This window comes from Furipterus horrens, unplaced genomic scaffold, assembly GCF_987537825.1.
Source record: "Furipterus horrens unplaced genomic scaffold, mFurHor1.1.pri manual_scaffold_5, whole genome shotgun sequence".
Lineage (NCBI taxonomy): Eukaryota > Metazoa > Chordata > Mammalia > Chiroptera > Furipteridae > Furipterus > Furipterus horrens.
The window spans coordinates 51335781-51357648 of NW_028327175.1; the positions used below are offsets into that span (position 1 = coordinate 51335781).

Genomic DNA, 21868 nt, shown 5'->3' on the forward strand with positions numbered 1-21868 from the left:
ATACTAAGCTTTTCTAAAGCAGCTGTACCTTTTTATATTTCCACCAGCAAAGTGAATGAGGGTTCTGATTTCTCCACTTCCTTGGCAACATTTCTTATTATCTGCCTTTTTCATTATAGCCATCCTAGTATGTGTGAATTACTATCTCATTATTGTTTATATTTGTATTTCCCTGAAGCCTGGTGATGTTGATCATCTTTCCATATGTTTATTGGGAAATAGCTCAGATTTGCAGTTGAGTAGCCTTTTCAGCCTGTTTTCCTGTTTATGGGAACTTGAGAGCCCACAGACCTTTTTTCATTTTGAACTAACTGTGTCTCTTTGGGTCCAGGTGGATACAGCTCCATTAAAAATGTAGTGGGCTTCCTGTATATCAAATTATAAACCATTTCTCTAAGAAAAAACCTTAACCCCGGATCTCTTGGAGGTGGGCCTCTCTCTACTTTGGTCTGCTGGTGGGTGGTGTGGGACAACACCCTTCAGATTCTAGCTGTATGGTCTCTGAGTTTGTCATACCTGCCTCACGGGTCATCTTTCTCTTAACACATGGTCTTGTAGTTGCAACCTTGATTTAATCTTGACCTAGAGGTCATAGTTTACATGCAGCATCCGGGATCTGACTTTTTGCCTGAGGCTGTCACTCACTTTGAGAATCTTTTGCCAGCTGGAGAGGATAGGTTTCATTTTCTAACTCAGCACAAGTCCTGAATTGAAAATATTTCTATATGCTGCTGAAAATCTGAGTAATTATTTAACTCACTCTCTCTTCCCATTTTTTATCATAAACAGCTAAAAGAAGCCAGTTGGCACTTTCAGCATTCTGCGAGGTAAACTCATTAGTCAAATCCTCAAATTTATAAGGTACCCTTTCTGTCTTTCACCAGTTACTACAAGTAGCCATGTTGCCAAAAGTTCCATTACTATATAAAACAGGTTGTCTGTTCTCAAGCTTCCAATAAGAATTTCCTCATTGCCCTTCCAGCTCGCTGTCCTTCTAGAATTCCACCAGGTCCTAAAGCCAGTGTCACGGTTAAGCTTCTACGGCAACACTCCACTTTCAGATTAACTATTTTTTTTCTATTGTTGTGTAATAAACTAATCCCAAACTTAGTGGCTTAAAATAACAGTGATTTAGAATTTCTCATGACTTTGTGAGTCAGCTGGGTGCTCTGTTCTGTGTGGTGGAGGCTGGGGCCCCTCATGTCACTGTTCTCAGCAGTCTCGCCTGAACTTCTTTGCGTGGTGACTGGCTTACAAGAAGATGAAAGCAGAAGCTGCCAGTCATTTTAAGGGTTAGGTCTAGAACTGACAGTTTTACTTCCATTATCTTCTGTTGGGTCATGCAAGTCACAGGGTCAGCCCACAGTCATGAGGAGGAAAAAGAGAAGAGAAGAGAGGTGTATATGTGTAGGAGGAATCGTTGTCGGCCACCTGAGGAGTCAGTCTACCACAGCCTGCTAAACATGTCCACACTAAGTGACTGGTGAAGCTTATTACCTTCTCCAGGGATGTGTCCTTTGTCGATGTCCATAATGTCCAAGCCTTTAGAGTTCTCTTATGAGTTTATTTGAACCAAACTGACAACAATTGCTGGGAAACAGATCTCAACAGATTGAGAACCTGCTCAGAGAATGGCAGTTTTACAGTTTATTTTATACATTAGAATCAAAGGAGGAGATATATGAGGTGTTACATGAAATTCATTGATGGTAGATTAGGGAGGCAGGAGAAAGCAAAGTGGAGAACTCTCTGAGGTTGGATAAAGAGCTAAACGGAGATAAATGTACTTTTTTTACATTTGTGGGTACAGAATACTTAATAATTAACATTTACAGCACATAGAGATGGTATTCAAGGAACAAATAACAATGAGGGGTTCTGTGGTCTTGTGCTCTGGTGTGAGGTCGTACCCTGAGGGGGCCAGAAAAAGGGGATTCCTCAGACGTTCTAGGGTATGTTTTCTTAGATGAAAAAAGACAGTAGACAGGCTCAGATAAGATAAAGACTGACCTTTGTTAAGGAAGCTAAAGGCCTAGCATGTACTTACCTGCAACAACTTGCATTTAGTTAGGAATTTTTATGTTCAGATCATCTTATGTGGTTACTTTTGGTCTCTGAGTTTGTAATACCTGCCTCACGGGCCTCCTCTGACCTTGTCAGGTTTAGTATGTGGCCCTTTGTCCACAGCTTTTAAACAGTAGCTAAGCTTTAAGTCAAAGAAAGGAATCTGTAACATAAGCAATAAATATTTCTAGTTTCTAATTTGAGGAGTAAGAAGATACAAGTAATATTTTTATTTTCAGAAACTTAGTTATTAAGCCTTCTTTTGTGTACTCGCTTTGCTATATATTGGGAAGAAATTAAATAATATAACAGCTTAAACGTTGTGTGGGAATGATATTTAACTTCTCACCAACTAACTGCCTGCTCATTTGTAATAATCTAGAACAACAAGTAAAGACCTGACACTTAGCAGTTACTCAGTAAAGGGCAGCTTTCTATTATTCTTTTTATCTTCCTCAAAAGGATACAGGACATGGCATCTTCTGCAGTCCCTATTTTGTTAGTGCTAACTTATTTTACTTGGACAGGTACTGCTCACATGGTAGAGGCTGATGTCCTCCTTTCAAGTAATGAATCAGATGATGGCCAACCAATGATGGCCCATCCTCCTGAATCAAGCAGTGATAATACTCTACAGGAATGGCTGACTGAAGTTATGAAAAGCGATAAAGGCATCAAGCTGGATTTCAAGAGGTATTTGTACAAATATGTTCAGTCTTCTGGTTGTTACAGAATAACTTGGTGGGGGTGTTAGTTAATATCCTCTTATATCTGTGCCTGGCTAACTAACTTTGTACTTTTATCTAAATTGAAATGGAGCCCTGGCCAGGTAGCTCAGTTCGTTAGGGTGTCGTCCGGATATGCCAAGGTCGTGGGTTTGATGTCTGGTCAGGGCATACGGAAGCAACAAAGAATTCTTACATAAGTGGAACAACAAATCAATGTTTCTCTCTCTCAAATCAGTAAATTAAAGAACAACAACAACAAAACTATCACTGATGATAATTATTTTTTTAAATGTAATTTTAAATGACTTATTGTAAATTTAAGTATGATTTTTATTGCTACCCCCAATTTCTAAATGAAATTAATAGGAAAGTATGATGTGATACTCAGAAGTTTTACATACAAGTAACTTTTTAGGAAAAAGAACCTATTCTATAAAAACTAAGTTCATATTTTTTTCTAGGGATTTAGAAAAGTACTAAGCAAAGAGAACTTTCAGATAGTATTCTGATCAAGACTTCCCTCTTCAAATGTTTAACACGACAAACCTTTTGGCAGTTCTTCATGGGAAACTTAATACTGATATATGTAAGAAGTGAGAATGTTGGCTACTGGTATTTTTAATTAGAATTACAAGGAATTTATAGATTAATTGGGAGGGATGTGTCATTTTGCAATATTTACAATATTGATTCTTCCAGGCTTTCCTCCCATTTAGTCTTTTATAATTATTTTATCAAGTTGTAGAAAACTGAGAACTATAATAACAAAAGTTTAATTTTCCTTAGTAAGGTTTTATGTTTTTTTTTTTTAATGTAGGTTTTTCTTTTCTTATTTAAGTTTCTGGTAAGGGAAAGTATCATTACTTTTTGTACTAGTAGTCTATATTAGTGGTAATTAAAATATTTACAATATAAAATGGAATATGTGTATTAAATTCTTGTTTTGTCGTGTTCTTTGTCATTGCTTCTTACTGCACAGAGCTTTACATGTAGTAGACACTTATCTATGCTGGTGAAATTTCAGTTTTGGGGAGAAAATGCTATTTGATGCTAGATATTGTCAAATGGAAAACCCAATGTTAAATAGCTCTGTGTCAGCTTACTAAATTGAGAAAGCCTAAAAAGTTCCCCCTACCTCTACAGACACCAGATTTCCTAAGAAATCAGAGTCCTTTCTGGAAGAGAGTTTCAGGGTTTCCCCCTACTCCACCCAGGAAGAGCACAACACCAAAGGACTTGCAGACAAGCAAGCTTTGGAGTCACAGGTACAAGTTGCTTGCTACCAAAGATGGGGAAATTTGTAGGAAGTACAATGTCACATTCTTAGAAATGTGGTTTTTAACGTGGTATTGATACCCTTCAAGGCAGAGAGCATTTGAGACAGAAATGACAGCATATAAATTAGAGTCTGCAAGATCTAGCATCAGAGTTTATTAAACCACTAAAATTTAGGGCACCCAATAAAAAGGAATGAAACTTACCATTTGTGACAGCATGGATGAACATAGAAGGTATTATGCTAAGTGACGTAAGTCAGGTAGAGAAAGACATATACCATATGATTTCACTTATATGTGGAATCTAAAGAACAAAATAAATGAACAACAAAATGGAAACAGACTCATAGACACAGAGAACAGACTGATGGGTGCCAGGAGAGAGAAGGGTTGGGGTACTGGGTGGAAAAGGTGAAGGGATTGAGAGGTACAGATTGGTAGTTACAAGATAGTCGTGGAGAGGGAAAGTGCAGTAGAGGAATGTAGTCAATAATATTGTAACAACATGTATGTATGGTGCCAGGTGAGTACTGGAAATATTGGGGGGAACACTTTGTAAAGCATGATTGTCTGACCACTATGCTGTACAACTGAAACTAATACCAAATAATATTGAATGTAAACTGTAATTGAAAAAAAATTAAATTAATATATATACATGTATACATACATTTATGAAAACTGGGGCCTCCATTCCAGTTATAGAAGAAGGAGAAAAAAGAGCTTATCACATGGGAGCAGAGTGAAGGGCTGGAGTCTGGTACCCTCTGGTTTTAATGAACAGTACCCTTGCTCACTAACGAAGGGATTATCAGTTCCTTTTCTTAAAGTAGAGGGCCCAAAAGGAGTGGAGTGAAGAGCAGTAGAAGCACAGGCAGAAGGATTTTAGTCCCTTAGGAAGAGAGAGGAAAATGGGAAAAGGGGGTTCTGAATATTTTACCCTCCAACATCCATCTTCAAAATTCTTAGCTTCCAATTGCAGTTTTCACTAAAAGCTAATTTTCTTAGAAATCAACATAGGCCTTAAAGGTTTAGAGGTAGTTCAATATTATAAGTAGTGTAGTTTTCCAGTAAAGTTTGTGTATATATTTTTTAAAAGGAAAAATTATATAGGCTAACTAAAAATTGTATTGTTGCCCTGCCAGGCTGGCTCAGTTGGTTGGCGTGTCATGCCATAACCAAAAGGTTGTGAGTTTGATTCCCAGTCAAGGCATATACATAGGTTAAGGGTTCAATCCCTGGTCCAGCACACAGGATTCCAGATCCAGACAGTAGGCAACCCATTGATGTTTCTCTCTCCCTTCCTCTCTCTTTCCCTTTCTCTCTAGAGGCAATGAAAAAATGTCCTTGGGTGAGGGTAAAAAAAATTGAAAAACAAATAACTAAACTTCCTTGTTTCAAAATCTCCAAGTGTCAGAATAGATGTTGGGAAATAAAGAGTGAAGCCACTTTTTTATTTAAAAGTAACGAAAATATAGTTGCCTCTACTTTCCAGAAAGCATGTTTTCATTAAGGGAAAAATGAAGTTTATAAAAGCCTAAGGAAATTTTATAACTTTACACTTTGCAATCATTCTTAGAAATATGTTTGTGTGTCCAGAGTCACACAGGATACACGAAGGAAAAGAGGTTCTTTTCTCCAAGGTCATGAGCCACTATTAGAGACATGGTGTCTGCATGCATTTTGAATATGTACATAAATGTGAATTTGTAGGTTAAATATATCTGATTTTAAAATCTTACATATTCTCTGATGAGTGACTCTGAGCATCTTTTTAAAATTGTTTTATATTATACTGAGTGATCCTAATGTGCAGTTTTGAAACCACCTGTCCACAAGTGGCATTATTTATACATTTATAGAACCTTTTAGGGACCTTCTTGTATAGTAAGTATAAGTCAACATTTTGTGATATGGCATATGTTAGCTTTCCTCTCTGGTGCTATGTGATCTTTGATTTTATTTAATTCAGGCATTATTGTATTATAATTTAAAAAAATTCTTACCTAAAGATATATTTATTGATTTCTAGAGATGGGAAGGGAGAAAGAGGGAGAGTGAGGGACAGTGAGAGAGAGAGAGGGAGGAAGTAAGGAAGGAAGGAAGGAAGGAAGGAAGGAAGATTGATTGGTTGCCTCTTGTGTGCACCCTGACTGGGGATCGAACCCGCAACCCAGGTATTTGCTATGACTGGGAATTAAACCTGCAACCCTTTGGTGCATGGGATGACATTCTAACCAACTGAGCCATCTGGCCAGGATGATTGTATTATACATTTTTATGGATTTGAGAACATTAAAACCGCTAGTCTAAAAGAACTTCTTTTTACTCTTACTTTATGTATACCTCTCATTGACCACAAACTGTATTTTCAGTCTGGCAGCTGTAGAACCATCCATGATGCTCTTGGAAAATGTGAAGAGGCATCTGAAGCGTCCTGTGTGGATTAATGCTGATATTCTTCCCGGTCCAAATGGGAATAGCAGAGTAGTGGATGCAAAACCTTTCATAGACACTGTGACGTCTTTCTTCCCAGATGTGACATTTTCCTTGGGTTGGACAACAGGATGGACTCCTGAGAAAGTCAATGAAGGTAATAATTTTAAAATTGTATTTCTTGTTGGTCAACTTAAAATATACTCCAAATATAAAAATAAATACCTTTAATACAAAAGAAAAAAACACATTCCGTAAAATCTTAAAGAGTCTAATGGAGAGAAAGGTCTGACTCTAAAGATATGAGTCTTCCTTCTATTATTTCAGATAGACACTGATTCATTGGTGAAATTCTATCACCAAACTCCCATGAGAAATATTTATTTGCAAGGTCTAGAATTGTGGGGGTTCCTGAACACACAGTGCCCTGATTGCAGATGAAGAAATGGACCCAGAGATGAATGACCTGGGAAGGAAGAGGAGAGCACCCCTTGAGTGGGGTCTCTCGCACTCTTCTTCTCAACAGAGCTTTTATTGAGTTAGCTACACACAGAAATGCTTGGCTTGCGAAAGCAGCCCTCCACCCAACCATAAAGAGGATTATCAAAGAGGAATATAGGTCAATACATTGTAACACTTGGTTAGACTTTCTGCTTCAGAGCACATTGCAAAAGCTTAGATTGTACTTCTTGAGTTAAGCATTCTGTTGATAGTAAACATCCTGCTGATACAGATCTAAAGCTGCATAACGCAGAGCAGGCCTCAAAAGATACATTGCATTCCTATTCCTTCCCCTAAGCCCGTGACTAGTGGTGTGGTATTTGGAGCATGCCACCAGCTGCTTCCCGTTTTCGAACAAGTCTTACAGTCCCATTTTCGAGTCTGGCTTGCACAGCGGTTACAATTTCCTATACCACACAAAATGGTCTCCTGCATGGAATAATGAAAGCTGCCTCTTTAAACACTTTAAACAAATCCCAAGTTGGTCTCTTTGAACTTGTATAACATTCTATAGTTTTTTTTTTCCTTTTGACTGTGAACTCCCTGTGTCAGATGGAAGATAAAGAAGTAGTAAGAACTTTCTCTGTGGTGTGAGGCCGGAAGAAGTGGAGTCTGGTTGAAGAGCATGTGCTCCCTAGACACTGAAAGGGGCTCCCACTAAGGTGCTGGGAACTTGGTGCCTCATGCTCTCTTCCGCTGGACAGGAGAGTGGGAGGCCAGGAGACCCTCCTCTAGGTTTGATCCCTTTTTGTCTTCACATAGTCCTATAGATGGCCTGCTATTTTCAGCTTCTTTTTCCTGGCTGAAACTTATCACACTTACTCATCTTTCTATTTCTTCATACATCCCTAGGCAGTGATTTCCAGGTAAACAGCCAGTAAGCAATCAGATGCTCTGGGACAACTGTCCATGTGGTAAAAATGATAAACTAAGAAGGTATTTAGAACCTGTGGAGATGTTGACCTTTATCCTATGTTCAGGGCTTTCTTTTTTTTTCTTTTTTTCATTTCTTTTTTTACTTACTTGCTATTGTTTTTAAGTCTAACATGAGATCAGAATAACTGCTATCCAGTGAGTAGTGATATTTAGGTTATAACCCCCTGGAATGACAATTGATATGATTGAGAGAAAAAATAATGTTTTAACTTAATTCTAGTTTAATTTGTATTAGTTTCATCTAAAAATATGGCATTATAATTTAAAGTGTTTAAAGAAGGTAAACTAGAAATGATTTCGTAACTTCCTTACTGATTCTGAACTCCTTTTAGTCACTGTTTCCCTCAGGCTTTAACCTCAGGCTGACACCCAGTTAAACTGGCCTTTACATTACATTGGTGCTGAATGTTTTGAGGCTGCTTTTCTCCACTGGCCTCTTGTCACTACCAGCATGTGTCACAAATTTGAGAAAAAAGAGTTTATAAGTTTATAGTAATATAAGTATATAACTTCTGTTAGCAATTTTTCTAATTACAATATGTAATTTTTCAGATTTGAAAGGAAATCAGACATTTCCCTTCTTTCATGAGAAATTTAGCTGTCAAACTAATATATTCACATAGGCTTTCTGTTAAATGTTCTTTTACTGACCAATACTTTTTTACAACCTGCTTTTGATAGAGTTTAGGGTTATTTTAAAAATATAGTTTTTTTCTGAAGCTGTTTATAAACAGTTAAGTGTGTTTCCCACAATGTCCTAATATGATTTAAAACAGGTATATAAAAGTCAATTTCACCACAATTCCTATTTTAGGTAAAATGTATTTGAAATCTGAACTGGCCAAAAATTTAAAAATTGAAGTTAAATGTCACTTCAATAAATTCAATAAAAAGTAATAAATAAATAAATTTAAAAAAATTGAAGTTAAGTATTACTTAAACAGCTCATAAACGTGTAATAGCCATTTTTCTCTTGAAAAAGAAAACTTAACACAAATAAAAAATCTTACTTTATAGAAAATATTTATGATTTAAAGTAACTACTGTGTCAAAATTTGCTTTCTTTGCATTTGAGATATTAGTAAATTCTTCTTAATATTTAAAATTTTTAATTACATTTGCTGTAGATCACTTGTCGTGCAATTTTTAGATTTAATTTTTATCTGCATTTTCCACCCAAAATATTTTCTTGCATTAAGCAGTATTTTATTTCACTTTGAATTCAAATGGAAATTTGTATGAATGAACTATGAATTTACATATGTAATTTAGGTTTTATTTAATTGACTTAAGTATTCCAATTAAAAAAGTAAATATCTTCCTTTTCATTTCAGGTTACAGTTGGACAATGGTGAAAGAGATGGAATACATATGTAATGAACTAAGTCAGCCTGTAACATTTCCTGTCAGAGCAGCACTAGTCAGGCAGTCTTGTTCTCAGTTACTTTGGCTGTTAAAGAAATCAAACAGGTATGTGTAAGTGTGACAATACAGTGTGTGTAGGTGAGTATGCACGAGGGACAGAGGCAGAGGATGAAAACTGATTATGTCAAAACAGTGTGTGTGAGAGAAGGAATGAACACCCATTCTGTAAGCACACGGACTCCCTCACTCGAATGAAGCTTCTTAATGAAGCTCAACATTGTCTGTTTCTCAGTTTCTGTACCTAGTAGGTGTCTGAGTAATCTCACTTTTTTCATTGTTATACATTCACAGAAAGGTAAAAGTAGATAAAATAGTTTCCCTCTGAATCCTATTATAATTTCAGAAGTCTATTCCATAAAAACTTTTGCCATTTTGATATGTAAGAAAAATTAGTTGGACCATCTATTAAATATTGAAATATATTACAGAGGTACGGATATTGAAACAGTTTTGATACTATCTTTTGAATAGATTAATCAATAGAACAGCAGGGAAAGTCCGGAAATAAACCCAAGTCTATCATGAAACGCAGTATAGGTAATAGCTGGCATTTTAAGTCATTGGTGCAAAAGGTGAATAACTCCTGTTGGGTCAACAGGCCAACTATATCATAAAAACAAAGCACCTTTCCATAGTACTTCCTGCAAAATAATTTCCAGATTAATTAAAGATTTGAACATCTAATATTAAATGCATAAAGAAAAAAAAACAAGAGATAATGTTTTACATGGTTTTAGAATAGAGAAGGCCTTTCTTAGTGTGGCACAAACCCTAGAGCTATAAAAGGAAAGTTCGATACATTTGAATACATAAAAATGGGAAGATTCAGGTAAAACTATCCTCAGTACATTTGCCAGATGTAAAGAATTTTAACAAATAATGAATTTTTACAAATCAACCAGTAAAAAACCCAGTCTGATAATTCACTATATTGTAGAGAGTAAGGGAAGCAGACACTCACACATTAAAGATGTGCCCATGTTCCTGTAGGTATTGAACTTCTACCAAATGTCTTTTCAATTTTTTATTAAAATAACCATATTTTTCTTCCTGTATCTATGAATAAAATGAATTATAGTAATCTTTTATAATATTGAACCATCCTCACGTTTCCAGAATAAACCCCACTTGATCATAAATTGTCATTCTTTTAATGTGCTGCTGCATTTTTATTGCTAATATTTTTGTTAGGATTTCTGCATTTGAAAATGAGCTTGCCCTGCTTTGACCAGTGTGGCTTAGTTTGTTGGGCATCGTCCAGCAAAGCAGATCTCTTTCCCTCCCTTCCCCCCTTTCTAAGAATAAATAAATAAAATCTATTTAAAAAAAGAAAGAAAGAAATTGAGATTGCCCTGGCCGCATAGCCCAGTTAGAGCTTTGTCCTGAATGCTGAGGTTGCTGGTTTAATTCCTAGTCAGGGCACATACAAGAAACCATCAATGAGTAAATAAATAAGTGGAACAACAGATCAATGTCTCCCCCTCCCCCCACATCTCTTTCTCCCTCTCTCTCAAATAAATACATTAAGAAAGAAAAAAAAAATGAGATTGATCTGCAGCCTTTTTCTTTCTCAATTTTAGGTAGCAACCTTTCATTCCTTGTATGTGTTCTGATATTTAAAAAAATAACATTAAAATGACCTGTACTTGATTTGGTAAACTCAACTGTGGAACCATCTAAATCCTGTGTTTGTTTCTATGTATTTGGTAGAGATGCTTTGACTCTGTGTTTTGGTAATGTGCCCCAATGTAGTAGGTGTCCTATAGGGTCCAGTGGCACAGCCTCTCCTACCACCCAAGAGACAGAATTATGGACACGGAGAGCATTTTGGTGGTTGCCAGATGGGAGGGGGTGTGGGGTAATGCGTGAAGAGGTGATGGGATTCAGAAGTACAAACAGGTAGTTACAGAATAGCTGTGGGGATGTAAAGTACAGTGTAGGAAATGGAGGTGTGCCTTTCGGGTGGGCTGAGCACACCCTCTTCTTGTAGTTGAGCCTTGGTTGCTGTTGGCAGATCAATGGGAGGGATTTACCCAGGCCAGTCAGCTTCAAGGACTGGCTATGACCACCGACCACCAACCTTAACCCTCCGTGGAGGATCAGCTGTGCAGGGGCAGGGTGGTGGTGCTCTGACATGGTCTGTAGTTGTCCACTGGTTGTGCTGGCCCTGGGGTTTCCCAGGTGGTGCAGGCCGAGGTCAGTTGCCACCTGTGTTTTGCCTTGGGCAACATGCCTGGGATATGAAGCAATCTGAGATGGCTGCTACTTGTGCTGGGCTTGGAGATTCCCAGGTGAAGCCAAGCTGTGAATCTAAGCTGGCTGCTGCTAGTACTGGACCAATGGCTCACAGGAGCCAGCTGTTGCTTTTTTGAGAGGATTTAGGAAGTTGTGAAGTGTGAGCCAAGACCAGCCATCCATATGGAAAAGCAGTTTGGGTGGGCCCTTAAGTCTCTGGGGATCTCCAAGGCAGGGCAAACAATCTTAGCAAGGTTGTTGGAGTCTCAGATATGGCACCAGCTTTCTGTCTCTGTGAGGGGAGGGTTTAGAAAAGGGACAATGGCTTCTGCTTGCCTTGATACCAGACACTTCAGTTCCTCCCTGTATGCCACTGGTGCCTTTCAAGCTGCTGCCCTGGTGCTGGAGCTCAGAGGGAGTGAGTCTAAGAAGGTGAGTCCATGTGGGGGTTCTTTAAGAGGAACTGCTTGGGGCTGCAGCAGTTTCTTCCACCAACTCAATTCCCACTGGTTTTTGCAGCAAGTAGTTGTGGGGACTTATCTTCCTGGCACTGGAACCCTGGGCTGGGGAGCCTGGTGTGGGGCTGGGACGCCTTGCTCCTTAGATGTCCCTCCCTAATTTTTATCCACCACATGTGGGTGAGGGACAAGCCCGTTCCATGTCTGCGCGCCTCCTACCAGTCTGGATAGATGTGTTTTCTTTAATTTTGTGGTTGTCATACTTCCATTCAGCTTGATTTCTGATGGTTCTGAGTGATTCTTCTTCTATATACTAGTGTAATTTTGATGTGGTTGTGTCAGGAGGTGAGCTGTGTTTACCTGTGCCGCCATCTTGACTGAAAGTCTTTCCTAAACTTTCTCACCCCGTGCACACTCCAGCGGTTCCGTTGCTTTTGGAGCACCAAGACAATGAACTTTTTTTGAAGTGTTTTACTTTCATGAAGACTTATACTTTTATTATTAAAAGTTCTCCTTCTTGGTCTTGTTTAATGATTTTTTTAAACCTAACTTCACATTGTCATTTTTTGTTTATCTTTAATAACTTTGCCTTATCCAAACTCTGAAAAATAAATTTATAGTTTAATTTTTTATTGACTTATTACAGGATGATTTATTGTCACTAAAAATATAGTTTTAGACTTACAGAAAAGTTGCAAAAAGCTACTACATCTCTGTCCAGATTCCTAAATTGTTAACATTTTTCTATATTTATCTATTCTCTCTTTCTTTCTTTCCCTTTCCCGCTCCTTCTTTCTCCCCTTTTCTATTTCTATTTTTTTCTAGCATGATGCCTCATTATCTGTAAGTACTCCAGTGGGTACCACCCTAAATAAGGACACTCTCCTATGTTACTATTTTGGAGCCTCCCAATTAGGAAATCAGCATTAAGGCAACACTGCCATGCATTCCACAACCAACCGTTCCAACAATGCTTCTTCTTTTTAGTCCAGGAAGTTCTCCAAGGAAACGTATTACGTTTTGTTGTCCTGTCTCATCAGTCACCTTCAATCTGGAATAGTTCCTGAACTTTTCCATCTCTCACATACTTGACAGTCTTAAAGGCTACAGGCCTTTTATTATGAAAGGTGTTCTCAGTCTGGGTCAGTTTAATATTTCCTCATAACAAATCTCAGTTCTTGCATTCTTGGCAGTCTCATCATGTACTTTCCCTGTCTTGATTCTCAATTCAGCCACTTCTTCAAGGACTCATGCTTGATTATAGTGGCAGATGGTATTTAGAAAGCAAAATCTGGGAGTTTAGTATAGTCATTGCTACTAGGGTGTTATTGCTTCTAGGACCTCTTAATGGACCGATCTGGGAAATATATGTGCATATATATACAGACATACATACACACACACCTACACACATGCCTACATATATATCTATAACAATTTCTATATCTGTCTGTATGTATATATTTTTAAACAACCCATGAGTTCACACTGACCGTTCCAATTTCAACACAACCCCTCAGGGTTCTTTCTAGCCTTTTCCCTTTTCATGTTGTTAAGTTCCTTATCAGATGCTTAGATACCTGGCTCCCATTAGTCTAATCTAAGAGTCTTACTTTAAAATAAGCATTTAACTTATTTATAATACAGATGCTTGGTCTTGTTTCTGTTATTTTAAGAAACTAGTGTACTTGCTCTTTGTATAGCTTTAACAAAAATTTCACTGTAGTTGTTTTCTTTTTGTATTTTTAATTCTGATAATTTGGGAAGTTTTTTTCCTGTTGGTTATGTATTACTACTACTTCATAATATATGCTTAATCTACTACTTTATAGATACCAGTTAATTTCTGTGAGCAGTAATAAAATTAGTATATTTCTTCACTGCCTCTTGCCTAATTTTAGTTGACTGTACTTTCCTTAATGTCTAACTTTGTACTTCATTCTTAATGATAGATTGCCTGGCTGTAAAATTCTTGGCTCACAGTGCTATTGCTCCTCTGCTTTCCAGTGTGAGCATTGATGTGGAAAAGTTGAAGCCAGCCTGATTTTTTTGCCTTATAGGTGACTTGATTTGGGGGGAGGGGGCGGGGTGTATGGAGGAACTGAATGTAGAAAACGTTCTTTATCTTTGAGGCTCAGTAACTTTACTAGACTCTGTCTTATATGGACCATTCTCTACCAGTTTTGTCAGGGATGTGGTCTTCTTTTCAATATATAGATTCAAGTGTTCTTCAAATTCTATTTTAATATACTTGTTCTATTGCATTTGTAACACTATGATTTCTCTTCTATAGGGACTCCAGTTATGAATATGTAGATCTCCTTTGCTTATCTTTGTTAGCATTTTCTCTTTAGTCTCTTTCTTTTTAATTTATTTGCCTTTTTATTTTACTTGATTTTATAATTTATCTTCTCTGTCCCTTACAGTATTTTCAACAATGTCTGTTCTCCTTCGTACACCTTTAGATTTCACCTTGTTTTTGTAATTTTCCACTTCTTTCCTAAGATCTGTGAATTAATGTTCCATCTCTTTTCTGTTGTCTTGTAAACCTCTTCAATGAGCTCATATCTCTGCTTGGTGTTCTTTCTTCAAAGAGGCAATTACATCATTTAGAAAATGTCTGGTTGTGGTTTTCATCTGCTTGGTGGCATTCTTTTTGTTTGTTTTACATCTGGTTCAGCTATCTGATAGTTGTTTAAAGATGAAGTTTTTATTATTCCATCTGCTATTTTTTTTCTTTTATTTTGTTGTACTCTCCTGTATAAAACTTCTGCCAAATTTATTTTTATTACTCTGCTTTAAAGAAAGTGAGTTTTTCCTGGACCAGCTATTTGTCCAAAGTTCATATTCTACAGGAACCAGGACTATGGTTCTTATGACCCAGACAATATTATGTAGGAGTTCGTTTAACCTTTAACTTCTCCCCTGTCGGTGCAGATAGGCAGTTGTGGTATCTTTAAATAAAATCTTTCATCTGTCTCTTAAATTTAAAAATTTGGGTTGCCGCAGGAACCAGTCTTATTCCCTATAGCTTTTCTGTGTAAACTCTTTCCTTGTCTGCACTGCTTCTTGGGACCAAATGTAATCCAGGAAAGGTCCCACTTGGAGCTCTGCAAAGTATTTAGGTGGAATATGCCCCTCATCTGTGTGTTTTGTAGGCTTCCTCTGTAATCTGCATACATGGACAAGCTCCACCTTCTTATATACCTATCTGGCCTTAATCTATTGCTACTGGAGATCTTTTCACCTGTTTTGTAATTTTCAGTTTCAACTCTTCCATAATTTCATTGAATATCAGGTTTCTATTTTAATTCTTTTGTTCTTTTTGTTGCTTTGGGTTGATTCTTAGGACAAAAATGAAGCAGTGCTGACTTTAGGTGGCCATGTTCAAATAGGATGTTCCCCCATCCTGTTTCTTTCTCTCTATACTCTCTCAATTGTCTTAACTTCCATTTCTTATGTAGCCAGTCACTCCCTGGAAATTTCTGGTTTGAAGATCACCCTTTGTTCAAGCCAAAATTTTAACATCTGCTATGTTTAATTAAGTACTGCCGGTCATCCCTTTCAGTTTGAAATTTCCTTGTCTTTTCTTTCCATGGAATTGCACTAAGTGGCTTTTTTTTTTTTTTTTTTTTTTTTTTGTCTCTGCTACGTCTTTGTTGTTGATTTGTTTTCCTCTATCCTTAATTTTGGGTTTCTCTTAACTCCATCTCTTTCAGAGTTTTTTTTTTTTTTCCCCCCCAGTATGAGAGGATGAAAGGTTAAACAACAAAGTTTTAATGGAATGTATCACTAGAGAATATTTTCATAACATTGGGGATGGGAAAGAATTCTTAAAGATGATACAAAAAACACTAGCCATAAGGGATATGTTTGAGTAATTTGAATACATTACAATTCAGAAATTCTTTCCATCAAAAGATACCATGAAGAGCACGAACAGGGTAGGCACAGAATTAGGGAAGATTTTTGTAATTCCGAAGGGCTCTAATATAAAATTTATAAAGAACTATCATTCTGTTATTTGTATATCACAGTTTATTTATTTCTTCTATTATTGAATGACATTTGGATTGTTTCATGGTTTTGACTATTACACAGATTGCTGCTGAGAACATTCACACACACACATGCACACACACACACACACACACACACACAGTGGTGCACATGGCCTGCATTTAGAAAGGTTATATCAGGAGGCAATTCTAGGAATAAAATTTTTAGGTCATAGGGTATTCATATTTTCAACTTTAGTAGATAATGCTAAACTATTTTCCAAAAAAAATGAATAAATTGTAGCTACATATTTCAACTTGTATAAATTTCACAAACAATATTCAGCAAAAGAAGCAAGACTAAAAATAGTATGATATACCATATGATCATTAACAGGCAAAAATTAAACTGTATATAGTTGGTAAATTAAAGCAAGTAAGTGGCTACCACACTAGTCAAGGTTGCGAGGACTCCATGGGAGAGGTGAGGTTGTGATGGGACCGCAGCATAACAATGCCCCTCGAGGTGCTGGTGATGTTCTATTTCATTTTTGTAAAAATTTGTTAAAGTGCACATTTATGTTTTATGCATTTTTCTATTTATGTTATTTCATGATACTAAGGGCTTTAAAAATGAAACCTGAGAATTGATTTGAAGGAATATAACTTAAGATCCACTTAGGTAATTTTATTTTTCCTATTTCAGTTTAAATACAATAGAGGGAAGATTAAAAGATGCAAAATAACCTTGGGAAGCTCTTCCTTTAACCTCAGTTTATATCTGTGTCTTTTTATAAGTTTTGTCACCATGGTGCTCAAGTATAGTAGTAAAGGTGCCATTTTAGCAAAAATACAGGTTTTGAAAGTAATTCTCATTTTTTCTTTACTGTGTTCTCAGCTGTAGTTTAAAAATTCTTTTTAATTTGTCACATAATACTACTGTGGAAGAAAATCCAAAGTACTTCCCCTCGGTTACATTTCCAGAATGGTGTCACCATTAAGGACAGGAATGTGTCAATATAACAAGACTCTTTATTATTATTATTATACTAGAAAAAATGCTTTGGAGATTTTCCCCTGGATTCTGACATGTTTATGGGACAATAAATGTGAAACTACTTAACAGCTTTGCATTTCTCTAGCCTCTGGTGCAATAAGGGTAATGTAATAGTAATGTCACTGGAAGAAATGAAAATATACAATTTAAATAATATTAAAATTCTGAGAATATTCTTATATCCATAATAAATCAGCATATATATTATTGTTGTTGTTTTTTAACTCCAGAACTGGATCTATATTTACCCCCTTGGGCGTTCTTAATGACATCTCTTGGCATTCTTGTGTCTCATACAAAATCCCCCAGAAGGGATAGTGAGGCCACTTATAAGTGAATGTTGGTGTTGGGGATGTCAGTGACATTTGTGTCTCTTCATAGTCCCTTCCGGTCTTGCTTTTGACTCTGGTCAGGCCACCGAAGAAACCAGGTTAGAGCTGTAGTTCTTATGTAGACAATGGATTTCTTGATCAGCAGTACAGCCTCCTCTGTTCTTTTGTCCAAAATCTGACCCATTTTCAGTGCTATCAGTCTGGGTTTCTACAGCCATTTCACATTCCTGTAATTCAGATACAGTAGCTAGCCAATTTAGCAACAGTAATGTGAATTTTTCTCTCTCTAGTGCCTTCAGTGCTGATGAAGGAATGAAAGGAAAGTACAATTCCACAATTGCTAATTAATTACTTTTTTTCATCTGTGTGAATTTGGGTGAGAGATAGATGGAGAGTTACTATTTTTAGGTTTATTGGAATTCCTAACTTGTTTATCTTTTACTCTTAACTATATAATATTTTTTTTTTTTTTAAATGCAGGTACAGCCTGACTATTTGGACTGGAAAAAATGATAACTATTCCATTGAAGATTTACTTTGTATTAGAGACCATTTTGATAAAAAACGAGTTTTCTATGATATCTTGGAACCACAAAATCATGAATTTAAACAAGTCATTGGAATCAATCTCTAAGAAGAAGATTCTTCTAAATTATTTCATGTTTTGGTTTCATAATTCTTCTCTGCTTTGGTCTGAGTTATATAAATTATGACGATTGAGTTATGCTCTAATTCATCCAATCAAAAACACTAATACATTTACATATTATGTATTAGGTATATGTCCTTATAATACTGTACTTACCTAAAAGATTTAGAAGGAAGAGATTTCAATGGGCCTAGTTTAATAATAATTTAGGAAAATAATATCTTAAAACCATTTATATAAAAAATTATTTTTGATATACTGAAGATAACTGAAAGAATCCATGTGTGATAATACAGGTATGAGTCACATTTTGTTAGCATTTGAGATTCAACAAAACTGTGCCATCCTCTTCCCATTTTCCTGGAGAAACTGGTATTTCAGAGGCTGCAAAATAGTAAGAAGGCTTCAAAAATGTTTTTAGCTATAACAGAGCTAAACAGCTTTTTTATAAAAAAAATCTAATCCACTTACTGAAAACAATATAAATTAAATTATTTGGATCTGAAATTTCCATATTGTTGGGAGCATGATGATTGCTATGTATATCTTTGTTTTCTTTATTTCAATCATTTCATGTTCTCTATAGTGAGCTAAATACTACTGAAGAGCAGAATTTAAACCCTAGTAATATATCCTGTGAATTTCAAGATTCTCACCAGTGCCACCTTAGTTCAGGCTCTTGTTCTGCTCCTAGAATTTCAAAAATTGGTTCTTTGTGACCTCATCCTTCACACTCAGAGATACCCTGAGTATTTCTGCAAAGAAAAAATTTAAAAACACCTCTTTGTTTATGCCAAAGCAGAAAGCTCCAGAGGCTTCTTAAATTCAGCTGTATTGACTTACTCTTTCAAGGCCCTTTGTAATGTACTCTCCCTGAAAAAGTCAGCACAGTGTCCTCCAGTGCAGCCCTTCATTTCAAACATGCCACATCGGTGGTCTCCAGATCTTGCTTTAATAGTTAATTGTAACTATTTAATATTGTTTACTAATTGTGTTGTACATGTCTCAACTAGATGATAAAGTCCTTCATGGTAAGGGAGCAGTCTTAACTGTCCTTTACAATGCCTGGCATAGTCCTGAGCAAGGTATTCAGAAAAACCCTGCTGCTTTGATTTATTGAAAAGTAATTTACCAACAATGTAATTTGCCTTTTATTGACCATTTTTTTCCCTGAGAATAAAGTAGTTCTATTTAGAGAAAAGAGCGTGGATTTTAAATTCAGACAGACTTTCCCTACAGCCACCATACCCCGCCCTCTTTCCCTTACTAGCCATAGATTTGGGGAAATATTTAACCTCACTGAGTCTTGGTTTCCTCATCAATAAAGTGGCGGCCATTTAGGGGGCGGGTGAGGTTTCTTTTATAGGTTATTGTGAAGTTGAGGGGAGATTCATATATTGGAGGCATCTAGATCAATGCTTATCACAGAGCAAGGCTCATATTCATTGTATGTAGACAGATAACAGTAAGAGATATAACATGAAACATTGTAGATTATAAACACTTAAAACAGTCACATTTCCACTTTAAATTTTAGCTCCAACTGAATGCAGTACTATTTGTCAAATAATACCTAAAACTTCACGCTCTATCATTATTTGCCAAAAACAAAAGGTACAGTTTTATAATTATAAATTTTTAAAAGATTTTATTTATTTATTTTTAGAGAGGGGAAGGGAGGGAGAAAGAAAGGGAGAAAAACATCAATGTGTGGTTACCTCTCACACACCCCCGACTAGGGATCTGGCCAGCAACCTAGGTATGTGCCCTTAATAGGAATCGAACCAGTGACCCTTTGGTTCGCAGGCTGGTGTTCAGTCCACTAAGCCACACCAGCCAGGGTGATAATTATGAAATTTTAATAATTGCAACAAAGAATGGCTCTTAAAATTATAGTACAAAATGTTGAATTTATAAGTTTTATAAAATTACCATGCTTTCCCTTTATAAAGGGAGTTGAATTTATAGATGAACTGCATTTTGATGAAGATCGAAATAAAATTCTATTGTCCAAAATATTTTTACTACTTGATTATTTTACCCTTGATAATACTTTAAAAAATATTAGTCTTAAGGTAAAATTCTTTTATATTGAGAAATATATCAACTGAGAGTCACTTAGATTAAGATTTTAAAGGTATGTTTTAAAGTGTTCTAGGAATAAAAGTAGGTAAGAGAATTAGAAAATTACTCTGTTGAAAAGTAAAATTTTAATGGATGTCCTATGGAAAAATATCCTTACTTCACACCATACACAAATAATAATTTGAGCTGGATCTTGGCCCTAAATGTGAAAGCTAAAACTATGAAGCATTTAGAAGAGAAAAAGGGAGAATATTTTCATTACTTTGGAATAGGCAATGATTTTTTTATAACAACAGTAACCATAAAAGAAAAAATCATAGTGGGCTTTATCAAAATCGAAAATTGCTCATCAAAAGACATCATTAACACATTTCTGACAAAGGGCTCATACTCTGAATTTGTGAAGAACTCCTAGAAACTGATTTTTTAAAAGCTGCAATATATGTATAATATACTATTTATGTAAGATTTTATGTTTTTATGGGCCTTTATATATAGGAAATATTTGGAAGTTTACAGACACAAAATAAGTAAAAGGTTAAGTACCACCCACTTCCCCCCTTCAGGTTCTTGGGTCTAATGTGTTGATGTTGAGATCCCATAACATTTGAGGGTTATTTCCCAAGCCTGACAGAACAATCCTATTCCTAGAAGAGACTTTGGTTTGAGATTCAATTGTTAAAAAGAAAAAAAACAAACAAAAAAACAGAGTTTTAAAAGTACAGTAGTCTATGGTTCTATAAGACTGATATAATTGCTAATTAGTCAGATATATACTCATTTATCCAGTGGGAAATTATTAAAAGTTATTTAAAACAGTTTATTTGCTTGTTTTTTGGAGCTAGGAATCTTGAATTTTTTTTCCTTATAATGAAAAATATTAAGTACCTAGTGAATATGTAGAAAAACACTGCTCTCTCATCTTGAAATTTAAGCTGTGAGCCTACCTTGTTGGAGCATATCATGTGTTTATAATCTTCCATTCAAGAATCGATGCACAGAAAATAGTTGAGTGTTAAAACTTCTTTATCTAGAAAATGGAAGTATTGTGTAATGAATAAGTGAAACCAAGAAGAGCTGATGACCAGGTCGGGAAGAAGCAGGGCAGGACCCAGGAGCTCTTGGGACCTCAGTGGCAGGAGCACGGGGTTTTTGCTCTCGTGTTCCATATCAGTGTCACTCTTACTCTCGTCTGTCTTCTTTGTATCCACCATCCTTTGGTCCAGAGATCATAATTTGCTCAATCACTTGTGTCTTTCGTGAGAGAGATACATGACTTCAGGACTCAGTAGGAATCCTGTGGGGAAGGAGGAGGACAGGCATCTAACTGACGTTTTTGTGCTATAGCTGTGCCAATAGTTCAGAAATAATTCCTACCTCAAGGATTGTACAGTCTAGCAGAGAGAGACCTATAAATAACAAGCTGGATATTTGCCATAACTCCTACGATGGTACTATACACCAAGTTGTGGAGAGAAGACAGCAGTCTATTCTAATTGATAGAAAACACTTAAGTTGTGTTTTGAATGATGGATAATACTCCTCAGGTAGACTTAAGAAGGGAAGGGCCTTTCAGGCAGAGGCACGGGGGCAAAAGAGCTCTGAGTGGGGAAAAACCTGATCTGATCTGTTAAAAAACAAAAACAAAACTGTGGTCCTAGACAGGTAGCTCGGTTGGAGCATCGTC

At 36.3% G+C, this 21868-nt stretch overlaps 1 protein-coding gene across 2 annotated transcripts in view; it reads left to right on the forward strand.

Annotated features, from left to right (window-relative positions):
- The window catches only part of FAM151B (family with sequence similarity 151 member B), a 35542-nt gene extending 15462 nt beyond the window's left edge, over positions 1-20080 (forward strand). For both annotated transcript variants that reach the window (XM_090276428.1, XM_090276427.1), the window contains 4 exons: positions 2592-2757; positions 6445-6662; positions 9277-9412; positions 17928-20080. In XM_090276428.1, coding sequence (XP_090132554.1) covers positions 2592-2757; positions 6445-6662; positions 9277-9412; positions 17928-18081 — 674 coding nt within the window. In that variant the 3' untranslated portion in view covers positions 18082-20080. The remainder of the gene's footprint in view (positions 1-2591; positions 2758-6444; positions 6663-9276; positions 9413-17927) is intronic.
- The last annotated feature ends 1788 nt before the right edge of the window (positions 20081-21868 follow it).